This window comes from Excalfactoria chinensis, chromosome 2 (genome assembly GCF_039878825.1).
Source record: "Excalfactoria chinensis isolate bCotChi1 chromosome 2, bCotChi1.hap2, whole genome shotgun sequence".
Taxonomy (NCBI): Eukaryota; Metazoa; Chordata; class Aves; order Galliformes; family Phasianidae; genus Excalfactoria; species Excalfactoria chinensis.
In genome coordinates this window covers 20,408,998-20,434,365 of record NC_092826.1, presented here as the reverse complement: position 1 = coordinate 20,434,365, position 25,368 = coordinate 20,408,998, and the positions used below count along the sequence as shown (strand labels likewise).

At 36.5% G+C, this 25,368-nt stretch overlaps 1 protein-coding gene across 1 annotated transcript in view; it reads left to right on the top strand.

The window, feature by feature from the left end:
- The window catches only part of VPS13B (vacuolar protein sorting 13 homolog B), a 404,032-nt gene that overhangs the window by 220,809 nt on the left and 157,855 nt on the right, over positions 1-25,368 (top strand). Inside the window, exons 24-29 of the mRNA XM_072328758.1 lie at positions 662-868; positions 9,552-9,723; positions 10,710-10,824; positions 12,275-12,416; positions 14,230-14,638; positions 18,545-18,656. Of these exons, the coding sequence (XP_072184859.1) occupies positions 662-868; positions 9,552-9,723; positions 10,710-10,824; positions 12,275-12,416; positions 14,230-14,638; positions 18,545-18,656 (1,157 nt within the window). The remainder of the gene's footprint in view (positions 1-661; positions 869-9,551; positions 9,724-10,709; positions 10,825-12,274; positions 12,417-14,229; positions 14,639-18,544; positions 18,657-25,368) is intronic.

Genomic DNA, 25,368 nt, shown 5'->3' with positions numbered 1-25,368 from the left:
AAAATATGACAATTTCCATTTTTTACAATGGCAAGTTGAGTATGGTATCCAGCTGTGGGTCTGCTTGTATGTTGTTTGCAGTTTTCCCTGAGCTTGTTTTATACAGTATATTGCAGTATGTTGTCATAGAAATTCCATGATTAATTCTTATTTACAAAAACTCGTACAAATATCTTAGAACAGAGTCAAACAATATACAAGTTAAACAGTATGTTTTCTGAATATTGGGAGGACATGTGCCGAGAGACTATTAAGTTTAATAGCGGATGTTCTTCCTAAAACAAAGAACAGTTTCATGTGATGCATGGGATCATCATTCTAATACCAGTTAAATGGATATTTTTTGCACATAAGAAATATGCCAGGAATTGCTTGTATTTAATTGTTAAAATTTGTTAGTAAAGGTTTTACAAGACCAGATTATTGGTTATGTTTTTATGGACGCCACACTGGAATATTAGACAAAGAGTTGAATTTTTTTTAATCAATATCACCATATTGTGAATGCTGCTAATTAATTTACTTGCAGTGTAGTTGCTTACTGGGGCAGTTCTGAGCATTTAAAGTCCACTACATTTTAAGTCTCAGTTAGAGGGCTTTGATTTTGATCATCTTCCTTCATCTCATTAAGAAATGCTTCCTTTGTTTTTTTTTCTTTCAGGTGCAGCTTCTTTATGAGCTGGCTGAGATCACGAGCAAAGTTTGGAATAAAATTCAGAGGAGAGGTATTCTCTATCAGTCTTCCATCTACACTGAAACCATGACAGGACCTGCTCCTCCTAGCTCTCCAGTTAAAAGTAGTGTCGGTACTGTTCCACCTGATACCAGCACATACAGCCCATCAGCTGACATTGGCACCACTACAGAGGTAACTTTTCTTAAAAAATGTGTCGCATGAAAACTGATTTACAAGGTGTGAAGTGCAGCCACATACAAGTAAAAAGGATCAAGATAGAGCAGTGCTATCCTTATGGAAAATAGCTTTGCTCTGATCACTTCTTGAACGCAGTTTGGCAGAGAGGGATTGCAGTGTTTCTCCTGTTGTTGTGGTTTAACCTGGCAGGTGACAGAACACCACACAGTTGCTCTCCTAATTCCATTCCTTCCCAGCTCTTTGGGCAATTCACTGAGAATGGCCCTGGCTGTGTACAAAACTGCTTAGCAGCAACTATAGACATCAATGTGATATCAACATTGTTATCAACAAAAACAGTGTCATACCAGACACTATGAAGAAAACAATTCCATCCCAGCTGAGACTAAGACACCTATGTTTTTTATTTGTCTAAATTGTTCCTCTTGGGAAAAAAAAGGAATATTAACTCTTAGAAGAAAAATTGCAGGTAGTGTTTTCAGGCAAGAAGCTTAGGCTATTTTTCAAGTCCAGAATTTTTAGAACAGTAACTGGTGTTACAGGTACCTTTGATACCTGTACTGTTCATGTGTCATTCCCAGTAACAGTCATCCTGTTGTGTTGAAGCCAGTTGGAACAAAGCCTGAGATGGTGCAGAGCTGTCCTTCGCAAACCAGGAGAGGCACTGGGGATGACAGGGTTCCCAGGGCTGGTACTGCCGGTTACCCAGTACTCCACTCACACCAGATCCACCCAGGCATTGGTATCTTCTACATGTGAGCTGTTCTGGAGCTCTACTGCTTCCCGTGTCCCAGCTGTCCCTTGTCTCAGGGGTGTGCTTGGAACTCTGTCATATGAGGATTTTGGTATTCAACTTCAAACATAAGAAAGATTGGACATTCCTTTCTATGTCTTTCTGCTTCCTTAATTTGCAGTAGTCTGTAACTTCCTGGAGCAAGCTTGTACCTGATCCTAATCTCTATGTGTGTTTGAGGCATGAGAAGTTCTGCTTCTTTTACACAGGGAGGAAAGAAGGCTAGTATGTATATAATGTTAAACTTAATCCATGATTATCACGAGCCTGTCAGCTAGATGATCCATTAGAATGGATGGTCACAGGAGGCTGTGTAACTGAACAGGACAAATATTTGTGATTTTCATAGTGCCTTCTGTCAGTCTTAGGTGGCTTTGTTTGTGCTCTGGCACAGACCTGTAAATGGATAAGATGAGATGAAGGTATACCAACAGTTCATTAAATGTATGCAATGCTTAATTCTTAACATAAAGCTCAAAGAATCAGAATTGTTTGAGTTGGAAGGGACCCCTAAAGGTCATCTGGTCTGACTCCCTGCAGTGAGCAGGGACACCTACAGCTAGATCAGGTTGCTCAGAGCCCCTCCAGCCTGACCTTGAATTGCTGGGAGACTTCTGAAGGCGAGTAGATTTCTGAGACTAGTTTCATTCTTAGGAATAAACACGGTGATTTGGGAATTCCTTGTAGTTCCAGGACACAGGCAGATGCTTGGCAATTTGAATGCTCTCTGCAATTATAGTTCAACAACACTTGGCCAGGATTTCTTTAACTCTCTGAGTGACTTTTAGTAATTCCAGGTTTTGGAGCAAATGAAATGATGATTTCTAGTGCTGACTTTAACATAAGCATGATGTGCACACACAAGTAAGTCACTAAAAGGTGTTAAAGCTAGAGCTTCATTTCTAGTGACATTTCACTAAAATACTCATTTATGAATTATTTGGCTTGCCTGTTTTGCTGTCTTTGCTGTTTTGATGTGCGGGTCATCTCTAAAGTGAAAAACCTCATCACACATAAAAATTGAAGGTAAGCAGCATTAGTAGGAAAAAATATGGCTGCAAACATAATATTCTTTTTACCCACCAAATTCCTTTCTCATTAAAATCAGAAACCACCAGCTTCATAAATAACGACTTGGTTTTGACTCTCTATAGAGAGCAGTATTTAGAGTACATGCTGTACTTAGAGCATTAGTTGATACCGATTCAGTAATTGTTTTAATCCGTATATCACCAAGATTATTTTGGCAGTATGAGTCCGAGTTCAGCATTCGTATTCTTCGGCTTGCAAAATATTGTTCATCATACATTTCATTTTCTTCCTTTTCTCAAGAAATATTAAATTCTAGCTAAATAAATTAGTTAGCTAACAAACGAAGATTTGTATTCAGTCTTTTCTACTCTGAAGCTACTGTCACCATCTCTATCATGTTAGAATAGGAACTTGTATTAAAACATATGGAATTAATATTGAAATTTTTTTTTGCAATAAGGAACTTAGAGTTGACAAAGTACTTTACAACCAAGATTTGAATATTGCTTTGGAAGGAATGTATCATAACGCTAGGCAGTATAAGTAAATTAAAAAGGATGTTATTTAAGACACAAAAGAAGAAAAAAAAAGATACAAACAGGAGAAAAACTTTCCTTGAATCCACACTGTTCATATGGCTGAAGAACTGACGTAGGAGCTCATGTCCATCATCTCCATTCAGAGCCCTCAGCCCAAGGTGCTCTATCTGTGGCTGGGGCAGGAAGGCAGCCCCAGAGGAAGGAGAAACATATTTGGACGACTGGCAAGAAATAATGTAAGGAACCACACTGTCTTCTCACTCTTCTAATGCACTCCTTTAGACAATGTAAATTAAACAATGGGTAACCTAATGATTGGCAGTATTTCTACTGAACCGATTAAACGTATTTCCTCGTATAAAAGTACCATTAAGATTTTAATTAGTGCCATTGTTCCTGTTTGGTTCTTTGAGGTAAGGATTGCTGAGAAGTGAGAAACATGTATTTGAAAATTAGCTAATGTTCTCCCGTGTTGTGTTTCTTTGTTTTGTTTTGAGAGAATGCAGTCACTTAGTTTCCTTCTTTCCTTTTGCAAACTTACAATCACCGTAGCGTTTTTTATGTAGTGTAATCAGGAAATATGAGTTCTTTCTTCAGAGGGGGTAGGATAAAAAGATGACAGTCTGGTCACTTCTGCTGTCTTCAGTTGTACTCTGGAATGCTTTGTTTTGCTGAAAGCCTTCGTCACAGTCTGAATAGACTTTATGTGAATTTACTTTCAAATATACACAGTCTGCCATATGCATCTCAGAGACGTCTATTTACAGAGGAAAAAATGCTGTCCAACTATTCCTTTGCCACAGAAGTTGTTGAAGTAAGTCAACAGGCCTTGTAGGCAAGAAATGTGCAGGGTTCTTTTCATTGTTTTATCTCTTGTGAAGTACAGCAGCAAGTTCTACCTGTCAAATTGCCTAACGGGCTGCAGATGTCAGCCTGCTTTACTGTACAATTTCCAGTGAGGCCAAGTTCTTTTTCTGGGTCTGATAGAAAAACATAGCTTTCCATTGTCTATCCACATATGGATCGTTGTATGTGGTGTCTATCTTCAATATGGGATATTTCATCTGGATATGCTGTTTGGTCATAAGAGCCTATCTAGTCAAATCTGAACAAGTATGTTGGAATTCAGTTGCATCATCTTGTACAAAAGTGAGGCTTTTCAGTGTACCTTCTGGAAAATAAAAAAATAAAAATAAAATTATAAAATGTATATATATATAAAAGGAGACTGAGGAATGTCAGAGTAACCTTCAGCTTGTCCATATACTGTGGAGTCCTCTTCAGTACTTGAAATACTATGCAGACCAATATGGAAAGTAGGGTCTGCTGTCTTTGTAAGCTTTGAAATTCCAGCATCGCTTTCTGATAGAGGCATATTTTGGTTGTTAGAAGTTTGAAGGGACTTCATTTTGGCTTGCACTTACTAGCAACATGGGAAGGAAGTTATGTCCGTGTTGTTTCAAGTGAAAGGTATCACCCTATATTTGTAAATTACAACTTGTTTTCAGACCACCGTAACAAAAGTATTTTTCATAGAAAAAAGGGAGAGGGTAAAATATAAAAATGGAGTGCATCACCCACAGCTGCAGCTTGCAGCTACGAAACTTTAAAACCATATAGCAGCAGTGAAGCATACAGAGTAATTAATAATATGTATTTAACAGATTTGGTTTAGAGACATTTTCCAAGAGTCAGGGAAATCTTTTTTATGTTTTATTTATCAGAGCTTGTTCTTCGTTTTTATACCCCTGCACTCTGTTATCTTTCAAATCTCCGTATCTAACAAAAATACTTTGCTGCAATAAGTATTATTATTATTTTTTTAAACTTTGGAGATTTTATGATTAATGTTACTTTGTTCTTTGGGTGACAAGTTATTATTTATTGAATTTCTTTCAACTGCGCCTGACTTGCTACAAATGAGTAAGAAGAAAATTAACTCTCACAGCCATTTGTATTAAACAGCAAAATAAGACATTTGTTTATATGGTCTGTGGATGATTTATATTTCAAGCTGCACGTAATGCTTTCCATGCTGACAGGTTGATAGTGAATGGCACGCTCCTACATGGATAAAGCTATGTAGCTTACTGAATTTTTCTCTGGGTGGTGGTAGGGAAGAGAAGCATCATCGAGGCTTAAGTACTGGAGGCATGGAAACAGTTAATCATTTTTACCATCCCTCCTTTGGAACAGCTAGAGCAAAGGTAGTACAGACTACAGCAGGCCACTTGTTACTGTTTACTTAAGTACAAACAGTGGTAGAAGTGTTTAGTCCTTGGGGAAACTCAGTGATTGAGCAAGAACGCAGGAGTTATTTTGATAAGGCATAGCAGTAGTGTGGCCAAACTGTGATCATCCCTGAGCTTTAGGCAGGCCAAGGATGAAGGCCTCACATGTTTGGTTCTTCCTGCTGAACAAAGATAAATTCTGCTAAGAAAATAAACTTGGTATATTGGTCAATTTGCAACAATTGGCGAAAGAATTAAATTGTATATTTTAGGACTTGGCATGAGAAGTTGTGGGAAAATAACTCAGTGTTTCTGACTCTGGCTTGATTTTTCTGTAGATCTGGAAACAGAGCGGAAAATTAATGCATAAACATATTTAACAATACCACGCTGGGTGCTGAAAATCCGAAAAGAAAATTGAAACTGCATGAGAAACAAGAGCTCTGTCTTTTCAATTCGGTTTTAGTTTTCAGTGAAAAAAATAAAAAAAAAAAAAAATCTAAGAATTTAAGCTTATTAAGTAAATAAAAACCAAAAACAAGTTAGCGCAGCCCGTTGCTTTTTCCCTGTGACTCTGCCTGACGGTTTTGGATGCAGTACCGTTAACATAAATTTAAGAAGAAATGAATCCTTTTTCCACTTCTCAAAGGATAACTATGTAGCAGCTTCTGCCTCCGGAGGAGCCATCTGTATTGCTTCTGCTACTGAGAGAGAGAATGGGCCAATTCAACTCTCTAGGTATGTTTGAATGGTAGAAAAACATGTGGATAACACATTGATATTGAACTGTTGAAGGAGGAGATAGGAGCTGGTAACCTTTGACAGAGACACGGTGATGAGCAGCTGGGGCTGTCTGTCGATAAGCTCTTCAGCTGGCACAGCTGCAAACAGAAGAGGTTATCTCTGCCGGCCTCAGCTTAATGCAGTTTTAGCTCTGTCATCAAGCTGGCTAGTGCAAGCAGCAGAACACACAAGTGATATGGAATGCCAGATGGGCATGCAGTAACCCAAGTACAGAATTGGGGTACAAAACTAAATACAATTGAGTTGAGGCCCTGCTTGAGTCCTGCAGGCCCTGTGGTCAAACAAGCTGTAAAACTGAGCAACTGAAGGTCCAGGTGTCAGACCTCCCACTTACTCTGCTGTGAAAACAGTTCCTTGGTGCTTTGACTCTGGGCAGAGGTTCACAGTTACTTTACTTCTGATAATATTGCTTGCTTTGCAGTTCATTATTCTTATTTTTTACTGTGCTCGTGTTTTATAGAATCATGGAATAGCTTGGGTTGGATCTCAAGGATCATTAGTGTCCAACACCCTGTCACAGACAGGGTTGCCAACTGCTACATCAAGTACTAGATCAGGCTGCCCAGCGGCACATACAGCCTGGCCTTTAACACCTGCAGGGATGAGGCATCCACAGCAGCCTCTACTTGACTCTTAGACATGGAAAGCCTGATTTACATTTTCAAGTTCACTTCCAGAAATACATGCCTGTATAGGAAAATTTGTTTTACATCTGCACATCTATGTGCCACAGCATTTGAATTGCTTTTAATACCTCACATGCTACAGACATTCACGTCAGAAATATTTGCAATTCAGACAGCCATAAGCACAAACATGACTGGATTTGTGCCAGCACAAGCGCAGCTCCAGCTGCACTAATGGAAGCTGCAAACACGTTGGCCTCTTCTCATCTCTGCATTTTTTGATAGTAGGATATCAGATACAAAGCGTCTTCGAAACCTTACAAAAGAAAGAAGCAGTTTGCAGTGGTGCATCTGGGCCTGTAGCTCTACCTCTGTTTTTGTTTATAAACTTAATAGTTGTAATGGATTTGGACATTAGTAGGGAATGTGTCCCCTAAAACTCTGCTACTTTTAAATTTGCTTGCGCGTTCCTGATTTAATTTGATTCCTATATGTGTCTGGGTTTATGCTACTGTAGAAGCGGTTCTTCAAGAATCTCACAAATACAGTTAAAAGTAACCTTGTGCCAAAATTATCAGCTGGCTGATACTTCATGAACTGCAGTACATCCATTAATATCTACTGAAAAATAAGCTAAAAGAAAGTGTGGGAAAATGATTGCTTCAGTTTACTACAGAAGAGTTATCTATATTGTCAAACCACTAAACAAAAACAGCCCCTTGTGGGAAAAAAAAGAGAAGCAAGTTAAGAAAATATATGAAACAATTGAGCACATTACATTGTGCAAATAGAAGAAAAAAATCATAAGATGCAAAACTTTCCATGGTAGCAATATGTATTCGCTGTGAACTGCACCACTTTAAATTTAATTTACTATTGTTTTCTTCTTTTTTTTAACTTTTTTTTTTAAACTATCAGAAATGTAGAGATCTGCCAAAGTTTTGGAACAAAGAATCGATTTTCATAACCCAAGCCTTTTGGAACATGTCCATTGAGAGAATGAATGTGTGTAGGGGGGGAAGAGGAGACTTGCTCTCTCCTCCTCCCTCCATCACAGTTAGTTAAGTTACAATCTGGCCAATTAAGTGTGCCAGCAATACAAAAAGAATGTAAAGAAATGTTCCAAATTAAAACAGACCAACAACAAAAAAACCCAACCCACCTCTGATTGTGCTTCATTGCTTGATACCCTGTGAAAGCCACCTGAGGATCTCAGCAGCTTGTCTTTAACTGGCTGCTGCCTCCACAGCTGCCCTGTTTATGGGATCCCCTGTTCCAAAGTTTTGCTGATTCCAGGCACAATGAAACTCCCACAGCAGGTTCATCATCTTTTAGGGTTGTCATTCAAGACTGGTTACAAAGGTGTGGAAGCTTTTGGAGAGCAGTGTTTGATGTCTGTCAAACAGCCCAAATTCATCATGGATAATGTGCGATGTTTGAGATTTTGGCCTATCTTTTTGTCCTTTCTTATGGTTAGTATGGTGATAAGAAAACATATAAACATTATAGATATCCTAGGCCTGAGTTGACTGGAAATGACATCTATCAATATAAATGCTCCCATAGGAGCTATTTGTTTTGGTTAGAGCTCTGTACATCCACAAAATAGATTGCTAACAGAATTTCCATACTCATAGACTGCAGAATGAGTCGAGTAATGTCAGATCCAAAACTTTGACACTGAAAATACTTTTTTCCCAGAGTTGAGTGCATGATTGGGAGTTTTTTTGCCTGTACAGTTAAAGTTAACTTAGTCAAACTGTACAATGCCTTCTGTGTTCCTGAGCACGTGGTTCATTGTAATTCATAATCCTCAAAACCTTCATTAAAAGTTTGGGTGTTTATTGATCTGAAATTCTTAGAAACAACTTGATCTCAATGAGTCAAGGTGGCAATAAATTTCTCTTGTCCATTTGTGCTTGAATAACAAAGGAAACTTGCAACATTTAATGGGGTTAAAAGAGCAGATGCTAATGGCTTTAGTGGCTTCTGGTTGACATTAGTGATGTATGTGTCCATTGCATTGAGCTCAATAGGTTGTAAATGCTGGGAACTAAGTGGCAATTATATGTTTGCATCTTTTCTTGCTCTCTGATTGCAGTAATTTCTGGCAAAGGAAAAATCTGATGAAGTCATTTGTTGGTGAATTTTTTAATTGTCCCATGAAGAATTATCAGAAGTTACGTGCTGGCCTCTGATAGGCCTTCCTAACAAGTTTTTCATTGTGTCTTTCAAATGTCATGCTCTTTTTCTGAGAATATACACTCGTTTGCTTCACCGTTAGCCCTTTTCCTGTTGTACTTCATAATATTCCTATCAACCTTTCTTTTCAGTAATGCTACTGGCATGTCAGTAGTGTAAATGAATGTGGAAATTTCTCTAGACCAAGTAGAATAAAGTCGTGCAGTGTAATAGTTTTATCATATAATCTTGGCCAAATTAATTATCTCCTCCTATTTTTTCTTCTCCTGACATTCAAAAATGGCTTAATTGTAATACAGTATCAGTGAGTCTGCTTGTATTTATAAGTACATTTATATGGCTTATCAAGTCTACATCAATTTTGATGGAAGAAAAGTAGGCAGTGATGGAAAGCAAATACCTTTTTTTATTTACTATTTTTTTTTCTCAGCCATTATTTCTCTTTTATAGGGTGATTCTCTTCAGGGTGGTGATGAATCTCCTTTCTCAGACTCTATTACACTGGAACAAACAACAAGCAATATCGGAGTCTCAAGTGGACGTGTCAGCCTGTGGATGCAGTGGATGTTGCCAAAAATTACTATAAAATTGTTTGCTCCTGATCCTAGAAATAATGGCACAGGTATTCAACATTTTTTTCCTTATTTATTATTTTTAATTCTGTACATTTTTCCACAGAACAATATTAGCTATTTCAGCACATCTATTAGCAATATTAGTTATTTAATACAAAAATAATTATTTGGATCTATATTTAAACCAGAGTCACAAAGTGTAGTCAGGTTAGTGCATGTAATCAGAATTCATAACTGTTCTTTGGCATAGTCTTCCTCTTCCATATCAAAAGATTAGTATATTAAATTGGTAATGAGTCAGTTATTTTACGTAATAGAAGACTGCATTTATTGTCTTGGTAGTAATTATACTCCATTTTTACATTATTTAGTAGTATGCTTTGTGCATGTCCATCTATAGACATGTAATTTTGCACTGCTACTTTCAATTGAAATTGCGCATATTCATCATAGTATAATCCTTGAGGTCATTAGAGGTTTTACTATCATATTCAAAAGAGAAATACGTGGTACACAAGTAGGTTTGGGTTTTGGTTTTTTTTTTAGATTACAGTTTGATTATCGTCTGGACAGTAATTGAAGGGAATTTGTATATTAGAAATGTACGGCAGGGCTGTTTCTGCTAGGGAACACTTCCTATAACTGTTAACTTCATTAATCACATAACTGAAAAAATAAGCAGACTAGTCATTGAGTTAATTTTCTAAGAGATGCACAATAACATTTGAAAACAAAATAATCAAAAGAGGGAAAGAAATCTCCAGTGTTACAAGTCTGTTCTATAGGAGTTATGAATATCTGAACAAAAAAAAAAATCATAGATAAGTCTCTACACATTTGTTCAAAGAACGATTTTGATTACAGTATTTTTTTCCTGATTCTTCTCAACATGACAGTGAATGAAATCAGGCTTTCTGCCAAATCACTGAGTAGAGAGAGAATTATCCTATACATGAACTGTGGTGTCCCATGTTTATTCCTCGCTTATGAACTTGTAACTATTGATAGTTTTAATTTCCTTTGGCTGTTGCAGAGGTTTGTGTTGTCAGTGAGTTAGAAGATCTCAGCGCATCAGTGGATATGCAGGATGTATATACCAAAATCAAGTGCAAGATAGAAAGCTTCAATGTAGACCATTACAGAAACAGGTAATTTCTGGGAGTTGGTTGTGGTTTTTTTTTTCTCTTGTTTGTTAACTTCAATTTAAGGTTGTTGTTGAATTTCTTTTAAATGAGATTGATTTTGATTACATGAAATGCTGAAATCTAAAATGCATTTTCTTGGAATTATAGACAAATCCAAAGAAATCCATGCAATTCATTACATGTTAGTGTACACATTTGCTACTCTGTTGATCCTTATGACAAAAATGTTAATTTTACTAAAGTTCTGAATCAAAATCCCTTAAATGCTGTTTGATGGCACATTAGCTGTAGCAAATTGCCAATGTTGAGTGTTTTATGCTGCTGTATTCTCAGATTTTAAAAAGCATTTTATACAAATGAAGCTACTTGTTTTGACTGTGGTTCAGTAACAATATAATGCAGGGAACTAAGCTGGTTGTATGTGTGTCATCAGCATTGACCAGTGTGTCATGAACGTACATCTAGACTAAGTAGTTAGAACCTACCAAATGTCTTGCCACTTGGCAAGTTTTCTTTTTGCAGCACCACTGTAAATGTTTTCAAGGAGCACCCAAATGCATTTTGGTAGAGATATTACACCTTTCACCTGAGGATATTACACCTGAGGATAACCTTGGGAGAGGATACTCCATTGCCTAATGCTCCCTAGGAAAACTTTTCAGCTTGGTGTTGTCCTTTTTTCATTAAAGTTACCTTGAAGCTTTTTTATTTCCTTTTTTCATTTTGCTTTACAAAAGTTTTTACTGTTTTCAGTTACATTTCATAATCTCTTCAGAATACCCATTTCCGTCATTAAATTTCTTTGCACTAAAGCCAAAAGCAGAGAATAGATAAGGTGAATGTTCTGTCTTCCAGGCCAGGGGAAGGCTGGCAGTCAGCACATTTTCAAAGGATATTTCTACAATGCAGAGAAAAGATTTTGGTGAGATTTCTTTAGTAAAACTAAGGGGCTTACGTGAAAAATTCTTCTGAAGCGACATAGTTTTCTTTATTCTTCTTTGTGTCAAAGAGTGATTACATGAATTATAATACAAAGAAAGATTTTAATTTTCAATAATTATCTCTTTCTGAACAATACTGTGAATTTATAATGTATTTGAACCGATCTTTTCTTACAGTTTGATTCTTATAATCATTCTCATACTGATTCCAATTAAATTGTCTATTGAACATGAAGGGGTAAGTCTATGTTCCTTTTTGCAGGATTCTGTTCTATTTTCCTGTGTCTCCACATCTCGCAATAGCTTGGTTTTTTTCACATAATGTTTTACAAAGTTTCTTTTCATATCAATTTTTTATGTCACCTAATTGAATTTGGGCCTTTCAGGAAAAGGTATGGAATAGACTTTGTCTTCCCATTACATAGATATTACATAAACTTTTCTTTTGCTTATGGCAAATTAAAAAATATATATATTTTTGTCTTCCACTCTTCCATGCCTCGTTCCTTAAGCCTTGGGGAAGATTCCTGGTCTCTGGGGCAATATGGAGGTGTATTCCTTTCCTGTACTGACAAGCTGAACAGACGTACCTTGTTGGTTCGACCCATCAGCAAGCAAGACCCTTTCAGCAATATCTCTGGCTTCTTTCCTTCTGTAAGAATTTTCTTTATTTTTTCTTTCTACAGGACTTCCACTAATAAGTGCTAGTTGGGTTAAGGATAAATAAAAATCTCAATGAAATCTACATTGGTTTAGAACTCAATGTAATTATTGCATGTACCGATTATGTTAGCTGTGTTATTTCCTTCTTAACCTTCATGTTTTGTAATAATTGTTAGTCAGTTTAGACTAGATGTAGGGAAAAGGGCTGATGGTTCACAACCCAGTGTGTAACTGCAGTCCACTGAAGTCAGTAAGATTCCTTGATATTAACAGTAAGCACATGCAGTACTATGTATTCATATTTAGCAACCAGTAGTGAACACTGCATTTTGTTCATGTAATTCAGATACGTGCTTGGGCCTATAAGTAGTTTGTATTACTGCCGTATACTTCTGTGCAACCTTTTACAATTACTTTATATAATTATGATAATGCAATGTTAACAGTTGCATATTTGTGTCTTTCCTTTGAATATTTGGAACACTGTGTGGCAGTTATGAATATATCAGTGTGAGATATTAAAAACCCATTTTTCTTGTTGGTTTATCCTTGAAAGACTTTATACTGGAATTGACCCCTTTAAATTGACAAATGAGTTACCCCTGAGAATTATTTTTTTTTATGTTAGTGGAAGTTCTGTGTGGTCTGATTTATTTTCTTCATGAATTTTGGTTGGCAATATTTTCTTACTCTATTTGTTTCAGATCTTATAGGAAATCTAACTCAATAATTTGTTTCAATTGACATAATCATAAAGTAATCCAGCTTTTCAACATTTAAGCTATGTATTCTATTTATCTAAAAGAAGTGTTCTAATAATGAGGCTTAAATTGCATTCAGTTATTTTTAATCAAATTTAAAGGTGCTGAAAAAAACAGCTGCTTGCAAAATGTAATTGCTTGTGATTATGGCTAACATTTGAATAATTGCATAGAGTTCTATTGACGGTTGGACTAGATGACCTGACAGTTGGACAAGATGATCTTGTAGGTCCTTTCCAACCTTGTGATTCTATGATTCTATCAAACATTTTTTATGTTATTAAAATAATACGTTTCCTAGTCTACTGTTAATTGTCATTTTATTTTGCACTCACTAGACATGTAGCTGAAATCCAAAAGACTTTCGCAAGTAATAACGAAACCTGTAATATACATCTTCTGGGAGCTAAATCTCTAATTGTCATGTTGATCTAGGAAACCTTTCTTTCTATGTGAAGAAAATTGGTATTTGTACAGTGTAATATCCTTACCTAAGTGATGTGCTTTGGCACATGGTAGAGGTATTCTTTTCAAATAATCAAAATCAGTGAGGGAAAAAACAGCTGAATTCATAGAGTAGTTGACTATGGATGTCTTCTATAGTCAATGTTGATGACGGTATTTCAACATCAGAAGTTGTTGCACCTATGGTGTTCGCACGTACAGAAAGGATGATGAAAGGGAGTAATATTTACTTCTGAAATGTCTAAAGTGAAAAACAAGTTAATATGTAATTGTGAATAATTATTAGAAAATGGTTGTAAAATTAAAAATGTTCTGAGCTTTTTTGACTGGATTTGAGTTGCACACAACATTAATTGTCAGAAAATAAGATGATTACTTATAACTGGCAGCATTGTGAACTATGGACATACTGTGGGATGAATTTTCTTACAGGATTCAGAGCAGGATTCAGAGAGGGTAGAAAGTAGAAAACACAGAACCTTCGACAGTGTAACTGACAAAGAATTAATTGATGTTGTATGCATATATTTTTGCAGCAGGTTGGTATTCTATTTAATTTTTTTTTTCCTGTGAAATAGGCAACTGCAAAACTTTTAGACGGCTCACACCAACAACATGGATTTCTTTCTCTAACTTATACAAAAGCTGTGACAAAAAATGTCCGGCACAAACTGATCTCGAGAAATGAACGAAGAACATTCCATAAGCTATCCGAAGGTCACACTGATGGTTCTCCTCACTTTCTTCATGAGATCCTTCTGTCTGCTCAGGCTTTTGATGTGGTCCTCTGTTTTCCTTTGCTTAATGCAATTGCAAGCATTTTTCAAGCCAGGCTGCCAAAGAGTCAAAAGGAGAAAAGAAAATCCCCCGGCCAGCCTATGAGGACTCATACTTTAACTTCCCGCAACTTGCCTCTGATTTATATCAACACTGGTGTAATAAGAGTCTTCTTTCCCAAAAATGAGGAAGATCATCAAAATGCTAAAGGTACAGTATTTTATGTTAGATAGTTTTCAGTCTTGTAAGGAAAAGCTTTACCTTGCTGACCGTACTGTGTTGACATTTAGCATGTTTTCTTGTGTCTTCAGAATTTTAAGGGGCAGAGGCAGGAAAATAGTCATTCATCCCATTTCTGTGCTGTTGAAAAGCATTTATGTATTTGTGTGACCTTTGCTTTCCTAGCACCGTGTAGTTTGATACTTTGCATATCAATTGTGTTTATTAACAAAAAAAAAAAAAAAAAAAAGGAAATTGTGAAAAGAGAAGGAGAGAATGCTGTTCTGCTGCTGTGATTCTTTTGTCAGTTTTAACTATTCTGGTGCAAGTGCAGTCTTCTATAGATCTCCTGTTCTAGCAGTAGTCTGCAAGCAGAAAAGCGTAGGTCTCATGTAAGCTGGCACCTTGAGAAACATTAAATAGCGAAGCAGGTTTGGTATTCTATTTCATTTTATTAATTTATTTTCTCCATAATGAACTCTGTGATTGTTGACCAGCAGATGATCCAGTTTATCTTTTGCTTAGGAAGTTTTACTTCAAGGTACTGAGATTCCCATATGTAAGGAGCTTTCAGTAATTTACAAAATTGTGGATAGTGTAAACAACACTACTGTAACGTTCCAACAACATTAATTAGTCTTTTGATCCATTTATAGTATATTTATTCTTTCAAAAAGTTTTTACCCATCATACATAAAATATATTTGTGTCACTGTTACTGACTTTGTGTATGAATAAACAGATGCTGAAGCTAAAAGTACACCTGTAACAGGTAGAGGGAATGCAGTCACTTCCATTAATAACAATTCTTCTAGAGATTTTAAAATCAAATTCTAAAAAAAATCATGGTATGTTCACCTACATCCTATGGGTGTGATTTTAGGAACAGTAACAAGACATAAGGGTTGACTGTGACCCAGGTCAGAACAACTGTTACGTACCATGGATATATGCTGCAGTAAGACCTCGTTCAACATGTATTGATTAGGAGAGCTTTTTAGTCCAAGAAAAGTTGCCCAGTCCAAGATTGTTGGGAAGCACTGACCTCACTTTGTCTTTTAATCCCATTGTCTGCCATTCATATCTTATATCTAGTTAGTTAACCAGATAGTTACCAAAACTATCCCCTGCCCCTCAAAAAAAAACAAACACAAATAATTGTGATTTATGCATGGGAAAAGAGAACTTCTTTATTTGTGCAGTTGGAACCCCAGCTTGCACCATGACCTGCAGTACCCAAACAATGTGAAATAATAAAAATTGTTGGTTTATTTTGTTCCTCAGCAGTATGAGCACAAACATGCATGAATGCACTGTTTTATAATGCTTTAGATCCGTGCTTATTGCAGCAGCACCAGCTTATCTTCTTTTTGTGGTAGACTTGAGGGCAACAGTCTGTCCTCAGCAATACGCAATGCTGCTTTCCATCAGCTTGATTTAATACAGCAAGTGGTATTTCAATAAGAAATAAGAAATACTGCATGGCAGCCACTATAAATAAAAAAAAATGTAAACGGCAAAAAACTGATGAGAAGCAGTAAAGGCTGGGAAACCCCGCATCTGGCTGGTTTGGGGAGAATAGGAACTTGATTCGAACATGTACTGGGAGTAAAATATCAGAAATCGCTAGAAAGGACGTGATAAATTTGTTGATAGTGATAAAGAAAAGGCGGCATACCAAATAAACGTATGTCCTGCATTTGTAGACGTGATATATCCTTGTCACATGAGCATGGCTCTCTGCTTTGAAGTCTGCCATAACATGTGGTGTGTAACATCCTCCTTGCTTACTATTAAAGAGTTTCAAATCGGTCAGACTGGATAACTTTTGCTCAAGGATCTTGGCCTTCTGAGGTTAATTTCTAACATGCGTTGGCATAGCAGGTTTTAGACAGCTGAAGGTTACCTATTAGAATGAGATGTGTGATGTCCAAATAAAAATAAGGTCGTTTTATTGCTCTCCTTGGAGAACATAAGGGAAAATCTAACATACATTCAGTTAATAACGAATTACATTATATTTATTACATGACAATAGTTTTATGGAAAATTATTCTTGTTAAGCACATCCAATTTCTGTTTTATGATGATTACTACTCTTGTTGGTAAAGTGTTCACAAAGATTTGATATGCTTAGACTTTCCTAAGGAGTTTAAGATTATCTGATGGAATTCTACATATCCCAGTACAGTGTCTGTGGAAATATTAAATGTATTAAAAACAGTTAAAGATCTTAATAAAAATATCAGTTAGAATGAGTAAGTGAAAGTTGTATTTAATATGAAAGTAAATACTGTAAGTAATTACTGAAAGTAATTTCTGTATGAATTTCCCAGGAGATATAATGTTAATTACTCCATAGGCAATGTATCTGGTTAATTGTACAGCACTGCTTGTAGAAAATATGCTAAGTCTTCAAATATTTAAGTTATGTAAAAGGTTATGCAGACTGTATCTTCAAGATGGGAACTCCTGGAAAGTGGTGGATGAACAACTGAAGGGACACAGTGAACTTCCTGAAACCAAATAAGGGAGATGTTTGTACTTCTGCATGTGGCAGATGATGGAATATATCCAAATTGCTTTCTGTAATAAAAATGAGTATTAGTAAAATTGAAGAAGATCTAAAATGTTATTCAAGTGTTGAAAGTAAAGCCCTACAATGAAGGGTTAAAAGAACATGTTTTAGCTTAGCCAACATAAGACTGAGATGAGTGTGTAAAACCAAGTGAGATCGTAACAGACATTCTCATACTTGGGTCTGTAAGGTTTTCCTAGACTGTATTTATACTGGGTAGCGGGGGCATTTTTTCCGCTCAAAAGTTTTAAATATTCACAATGACCAAGATTATGTTTACTGCCTTATTCTCATATTTTGAAAAGCTAGTGAGAGAAGACATGAATTAATGAATGGAGATATGGATTCATCACCTGCCCAGGGAGGTGGTGGAGCCCCAGTCCCCAGGGGTGTTCACAAAACATTTAGATGTTGTACTGATGGACACGTTTTAGTAGGAAATATTGGTGACAAGTGGATGGTTGCACTGGGTAATCTTAGAGTCTTTGCCATCCTTGGTGATTCAATGATTCAGTGGCTTAAATCACCACTAGTTAAATAACAGTTGAAAATATAATTTCTGTGTAACATTACCAGGGATCAATTTGTATGGCTGAATGTGGCTGAAATTTGAACATGAAGAAGTGGAATGCAGAGATCTTTCTTCTTGAAGTAGATTGGTTATGGATGTGGAATTTACTGTTGTGTTCTGAAATCTACTACATTCTGCATGTGGGCTGTTTCAGATTCTGTTGTTTCAGAGCTTGCATGTTGCAACTCATACTGTCGCATACCCAACACATACCAAAGGCTACTGGGATGGTTACACTATAATAACCTACAGTATGTTTTTTTTTTAACCTGTAAAGGGCCTAGGCCCATTTTAAAAATGGTGGATGATTTAAAGTGCGTGCTAGGCACTTTAAATCAGCAGGTAATTATTAGAGAAACAGATCGCATGGAAGTATCTGGGATCACTTATATTTTTTGGGGAAAAAAAGAAATAAAAAATAAAAAAGCTATGGGAGAAAAAAGAAAATCACAGACCAGGATTCAGTGTGATAAAACTTTGTTTAAATGACAGTATTTCTGTCTTTTATGTATCACAGCAACACTGCTGATGGGTGTTTTCTGGAGGCAGGGATGTTTTCTGTTATTTATTTGTTTGTTTGTTTGTTGGCCTTTTATTTTTTGCAGTAGTTGTTGCTCCAAGAAGAACAAAATCTTTAGCAAAACAATCTTATATAAAATGTTTTTAATATTTATTTTTCAATAATTTTTCCTTACTATCTGCACTTGACATTTAATCAAACACATATTTTCTCTTCTCCTTACTACAGCTAATCCAGCAATTAAAGAAGACACTCTGGTTCTCAAGATCGGATCTGTCTCTATGGCTCCCCAGGCTGACAACCCTCTTGGTAGAGCTGTGCTCAGAAAGGACATTTATCAGTAAGTGTTGGGGGAAGGGTTTGGATTTTCATAGTCTTAAAAAAATTCATTTTGGAGGAAGTTAATTGATCAATAAAATGGGTACGTGCAGCCTGTAAAAATACTTTTCACATACAATCTTTTGATATTCAAAACCAGGTTTTTCTGATTTTCTTCACTTGTGGGCTTTCAAATCCATTTAGACAAATCGAGTTCTTCTGTGAAGTGCTGATGAATAACAGAATTTAAATGTCAAGTCGTTGCGAAGCTTATGCTCACAGATGAGAACATTTTCAGAGGCTTTCTTTTATTTAGCTACCAAGTTCACCTAAGAGAAAAGGATTTTTTATGACTACCAAAAAGCTCAGTAGCTATAGAGTTTGAAGGAGATAGATCTTAATAATATAGATGGTAAACGTGCATTCAAACTGTAAGATTCTTAATGTCACGTAGATCAAAGCTGTAAAGGAAAGCAAACTTCTAAGGCGCTCTTTCCCAGTAAACATACTTTCTGTGAAAATGTCATGCTCTGGATTGTGTCACTAAGTATGTGCAAACCACACTAATCACATATAGGCAGCAAAACTGGCGAACATATGTAATCAACATGATAAAAGTAATATATGATCCTCCGTAGAGTTGGCACTGTTGCCAGACATGAAAGTATGGTTGCAAATAATACCAAGTGAGAAAAGTCACAGAAATACAGATGAACAAGTGTCTTATACTTCCCGTTGGTCTGTTTTTCAGATGTGGCAATATTTTTAACTACTTCATAGCGCTCTTCAATGGAAATTACAAACATCAAAATTATTTCCCAGCAATAAAACATTTACTGCCTCAAAAATGACAGCGAGTTTTCCTTTTGTCTAGACCAGGATTTTTTAGAAGACCATGAAGTATTTCCAGTTTCTTTTCAGCTTCCTTAGAAGTTGTAAAGTAATCATTTTGTTCATATTTCCATTTGGACACGTTTAAAATGCTGTATTTGCTTGTATGTTTACTTACAGTAGCTTAGTAGTATACTTTGTTTTTTTTAATTAGCCTTATATCTATTATATTATTGAGCTTTCATAAAAAAAATGTTAGAACGTGGTATCAACAATGGGTTCTGGGTGGTAAAGCCCAATCCAAATCCAACTATCAGTGTGCCCATAGAAATCAGATCTTCCCAACATTTGTATAGGCTCTCCTTGCTTTTGCCCTACTCCTCTAGGAGTACACCCACATCTGATTTCTGCTTTGAGAGTTGCAAAACTAAATGTAGGTTCTGCTCTTATCATTATAACCAAAAATTTGTCAGCAAAATCCCATCATAAAGTGGAATGTGCAAGCTCCAGCTATACTATGGTAGTTTCTGTCACATAGGGGAATTTTATTGATCCTTCTGTAGGTATTACAAGTCATTGAGAAAGCAGTGGAAGGGATGCCATTTATGTCAAGGTTGATGGAGCTCTGCCAGTTAATGGTTTTGAATCTGATACCTTTGCTGCTCTGACTTTACCTGAAGTGAGGACATTCCCTGCTTTTCAAACTAGAAATGTCAAACTCCTTAGAGGTTCTGCTCCCCTTCTGCATTATGGGTCTTGGGGTCTTACGTATATATGGATATTCTGGATTAGATTAGTGCAGTGTATATTTGTTTTTCATACTTATATACAATTACAGTATTTTGTCTTTTACGTTACAGTGCAGTCCTCTATTAGAAACGAAGGCAGTGAATTAGTAAAACTGAAGTAAGCGCTGGGCCACAGACTTCTCTCATATATACTATTTTATCGATGACCAGCCTCATGCCATGCTTCTTGTGTCTTTTCCTGAGAAATGTCTACCATTTTCAGCAATTTCCCCTAGTCGTTCTGTTTCTCTCTGTCTTATCTTTGTTCCTTTAATTATCCAATTCTACTAGCTATGGTGCTTTCAGTATACACTGGTAAAGAGTGTCAAGTTACTTTGCAGGATTTTATGAGACAATGTTGAAGTTGGTAGTGGGTGGTCTTTTGTTTTTGGGAAGAGGGTTACTATTGTGATTTGTTTAGGTGAGATTCAGCACTTTCTAGCAATATCAGTGAATATTTTGTATTGTGAAATAGTAAGATTCCAATTTGTTGCTAAAAAATGTTTTATAATTGCATATTCTTTAATCCAGAGCACACTATATTTACAGAAGCATGGTTGAAGTTGCCCTTTCATTTTCTTATGTGATAATCACTGCTTTTTGAGTAGTGGCATTGAGTAGAGTGCATTTAACATTTTGACATCTTTTCTTTGGAGAACTAGGTAATGCAAAGATTTTTCTATTGTTAAAACAGGCCGTATAATCTATATCCAAGATATAGATCATATATATCCCACAAAACAGTGGGATATTTTTATTGTATGAGCCCTGTGTCCATATTCCATTCTCCAAATACTAGATTTTCTATGTTATGTTTTTAACCTGCTCACAGGACATAATACTGGACAGCAGAAATGCATAACTGGAGACTTGTAGTATAAATACATACTTAAAAATCACTTAGTTAAAGAAAGAAACCCAAACAATGTGTAACTCCTAAATTTTAGTGAAGTATTTCATAATAAATATCAAGGTACAGTACTCAGCTTAAGAGGCTCTTAAAAACCCCTTACAGCAGCCTGATGATTACTGAAGAACAAGCTGCTACAGAAGTCTAATAAACCCAATGTGTCATCTTCTCTCTTTTTCCAACCTCTCTTCTCCTCTAATTTACTACTGCTGCTTTTAAAAGAATAAAAGAAAATAAATTGTTTTCTGAACCACTGTTTTTACAGTGTTTCTGGAGTTGGGATACAAGCTTAATTTGCATTGTCCCTTTGGTTTAAACAGTCTTCTGTTTAGGCCTGAACTACAACCACATGCAATTAATGACACTTTAGTGGTGTTTCATGAGAAAGAAGAATTTTTATGTCTCATTTATAAACTATTCTTTTAGGAATGAAATTTCTTAATAGCTAAAGACTGAATAGAAATTATAAATATAGCTTGAATCTGTCTCATAAATTTGTACATGAAAAACTAAAAGTACTCATTTAGCATTAGCGGAGTATCAGTGCATGAAAGGTAAATCTAGTATGGTCATATTAAATGAAACCAGGCCCTGTGAACTGAATGTCTCCATTTGTGTCATAGGAAAAATAGCCCACTTGCTTGACTTGGAGAGAGAACTAAATAGAAAATGGAATGTTGGAAAAATCATGTGTCCCATAATTTGGGCACAAATATTTTTTCAGGTGATTATTGCAAGTTAGAAATTTATTAACATAGTAAATCCAGAGTTCTTTTTAGTCTATAAAAATTAGTTTTAAAATAACTATTTCCACTATCAGAAAATTATCTAATTTTTTAGACCTGCTAATAGACATAGTAAATAAAAATACATGTAACATAACAGTAGATAGAGGACTCAGAAAAGAAATACAGCTACACTGTTCTAGTCCTTTTCATCCTTTTTTCTTTATTTTTTTTCTCCTAAATCCTGGAAGCTTGTGGGTTTTCAGTGATTCATCCTGAATTTATGATTCTTAATCCCCAACTAAGGTATGTTTGCCTTCAACAATCATGACCAGAATTGAATGTTCTTGTTGAGAGTCTGCCAGTTTTGTGCAGCAGAACCAAGGGGTCTTGAGTCAGGAATGGGGGATGGCGTAAAGGAGATTTTGGATGAGCATGCAGAGGAGGCAGTTGCCTAACCTGGCCAAAGAGAGAGCAGAGTTGTGAACTGGGACTGTGGAGAAGTCAGATAGAGTAAACTGAATTCCTTCAGAGCCAGTGAAGGAGGCAAACATTTATTTGCCAGTTTCAACTACCTGACCATGTTAAACTTGGAACTGTGGGAAATGGCCAATTTTTAAGAGATCTGACAGAACAGAGAAAGTTTCTTAGTAGCAGTAAGGCTTTCTTTTAAAACTCATGTGCTTAAATATTTATGTGGAAAGGGTATGAAAGCAACTGTGTGTGTGTGTCTTCTGAAGTAAAATCAAAGGGAAGCTCATGCCTTTATCCAAATAACAAACCTAGCAGACTACTTTGGACTGTTTGCTAATCACTTGTCCCACTCTCCCAGTAATTCAGGATAGAAGATGCTTTTCCGTGTGTGGAGATGGTTGCAGAAAACAAAGCAGCATCTCTTGGGGTAGCTCCAGAGAGCCACATTTCCTTCTTCTTTGCATGTCTTCATGTGTTTTCTCTTTGTCATTTCCTCAGTTCTTTCTCCTTTAATAAAAGTGACTAATGTGCAATATCAGCGTGAATAAATTACAGTGCTTTAAAGAAGTGGAACTAATCAAATGTGCCTGTAGTCATCTTAAGTAGTTTTCTACTCAATTATCTCCCATTCTGTCTTTTGTCACCATTTTTAGCTTACAACAGTTTTTTTTCTGTATATACAAACGGGGCTTAGTGTAATCAGTAGAAAACTGACATACACAGGACTGAGTATTTTAAAAATTCACTGATGTTGGGATTTCTAACAGGGAATAACACTTCAAAGTGGTGTGCTATGACAGCAGCAGGATTGGGCAGTATAAATAGGAAAGTCATGGACTTATAGGACATCATGAGTTGGAAGAGACCCACAAATGCCACGGAGTCCAACTCCCAGCTCCACACAGGACCACCCCACATTCCAACCAGTGTCTGAGCTGTGTCCAAACGCTCCCTGCACTCCGGCACTCGTGGCCGTGCTCACTGCCCTGTGCAGCCCGTTCCATCCCACCGCCCTCTGGTGCAGACCCTGTCCCTCACCCCCAGCCGCCCCTCCCCTGCCGCAGCTCCATGCCGTTCCCTCGGGCCCTGTCGCTGTCACACAGAGCAGAGCTCAGCGCTGCCCCTCCGCTCCCTGTCAGGAGCTGCAGCCGCCATCGGGCCTCCCCTCAGCTCCTCTGCTCTGGGCTGTACAAACCCGGGGGCCCAAGCTGCTTCTTCATACATCTCCAGACCCTTCCCCATCTTTTTAGCTCCTCTTTGGATACGGTTGCCCTTGTAGCTCTCATTGCACACTGCAGACTCACATTCACCTTGCAATCGCCCAGAAGCCCCAGACCCCTTTCTGTAGGGCTGCTCTGCAGTCTCTCATCCCCCAGTCTGTACAAGTGCAGAATTAAGCACCTGCTTTTCTTAAATTTCATGCAGTTGATGATTGCCCAGCCCTCTAATTTTTCAAGATCCCTCTACAAGGCCTCTCTGCCCTTGAGGGAGTCAGTAGCTCCTCCCAGTTTAGTGTCATCCACAAATTTGCTAAGTTATATTAAGTCACATCTCTAAGTCATTTATAAAACAGTAGGAGAATGGAAGAAAATACTCCGTAATGGGACCCAGTAATTTTGTTACTCTGACTAAAAAGAAGAGGAAATACAGCCATAGTTTGCTTAAAAATGAGTGAGTGTAAAGCTAAAATTGAGATGACATCTAATTCTGTGTCAGAATAAAAGCTTCATTCAAAACAAATACTGTGCAAATTATCTGTTCAGTATAGGTAATGTACGGTCATCCCCAGAATGATTTGGTTTTGCTAACTGACATGAAATATTAAATAATAAAGTTTTAGAGAATACCTGTGGACAAAATGCTTGAAATGAACTTCACTCTATATTACATAAAGTCCAATTAATTGAGATTTTTAAGGGAAAAAAAAATGAAATGGCTAGCAGAGTACAGATAATACAGACTAGAGATGTTGAAAGTCTCACTTATAAACTGCTGAATAAATATTACTTAACTATCAAGTATGGCAGATTAAGGTGACAGAATTACAGACGTTACTTGGCTTGGGCAATGAAGAATCTAATTGTTATCCACTCTCTGGATTCATCATTTTTGAGATCCAAGGATTTCATTCATGTCATACATCAAAGCTTAATAGTCCAGGTCTGAGTGTTCCATGGTCATTTTCATGTGTAGATCTTTCATAGATCAAAGCATAACACTGTTCTTAGACTGTTTTCAATTTGTGAATGGAAGATGGAAATTCTTTAGTGCCCCCCACCCCCCAAAAAATTACATGTGAAGAGTATAAATTTGAAAATATAGCTGTAAATTACTTAGCCTTTTCTTCTTAAAACTTTTCATTAGTGTCTTTTTTTGTTGTAAATGTATCTCATCTCCTGTTTTTCATTTTTGTACTTCACCATCTTCAAATGTTTTTTAAGTCTCAAACATTTACAAATAAGTAGCAATGTTCTTTCTCCTGTATCTTCTTTCTATTTCAAGGAGCTATATCTAGAACATACCTCTCTTATTCTAGTAATGCACATAGTTAACAAAATCTTTCAGTGAGAAAGTGACTAGTAAACAATTGTGTGTGTTTGTGCTAATGGTGCTGGAGTGGGAGGAAGGATAGAATGATGGAAGGAGTTTATGCAAGAAATGCATACATAGCCCGCAGTCTGTGTGGAAATCTGTTTTTTCTTTCAAATGTGGTTTGGAAAATCAAATGTTTTTCAAAACTTTTCAACAGCACCCACATCTATAGGCATCTTCTCTTCAGAAACGTTTTTTTGTTCAGTATTAAATTACCATGAGCCGTATTTATATTTGTAAAACCGTACCTTTAAATTATTCTAAAAAGCTTGGATTTACTGCAACTGCAGTATGAGTAATAAGGTTAATTCTTTGCTTTATCTTTCAAACCAATGTAATTTAAAGAATTCTTTCGTTTTTGCATAGAAGCTTTGTATTCAGAGAAGTAGATGGTTCTGAGAATATGTGCCTAAT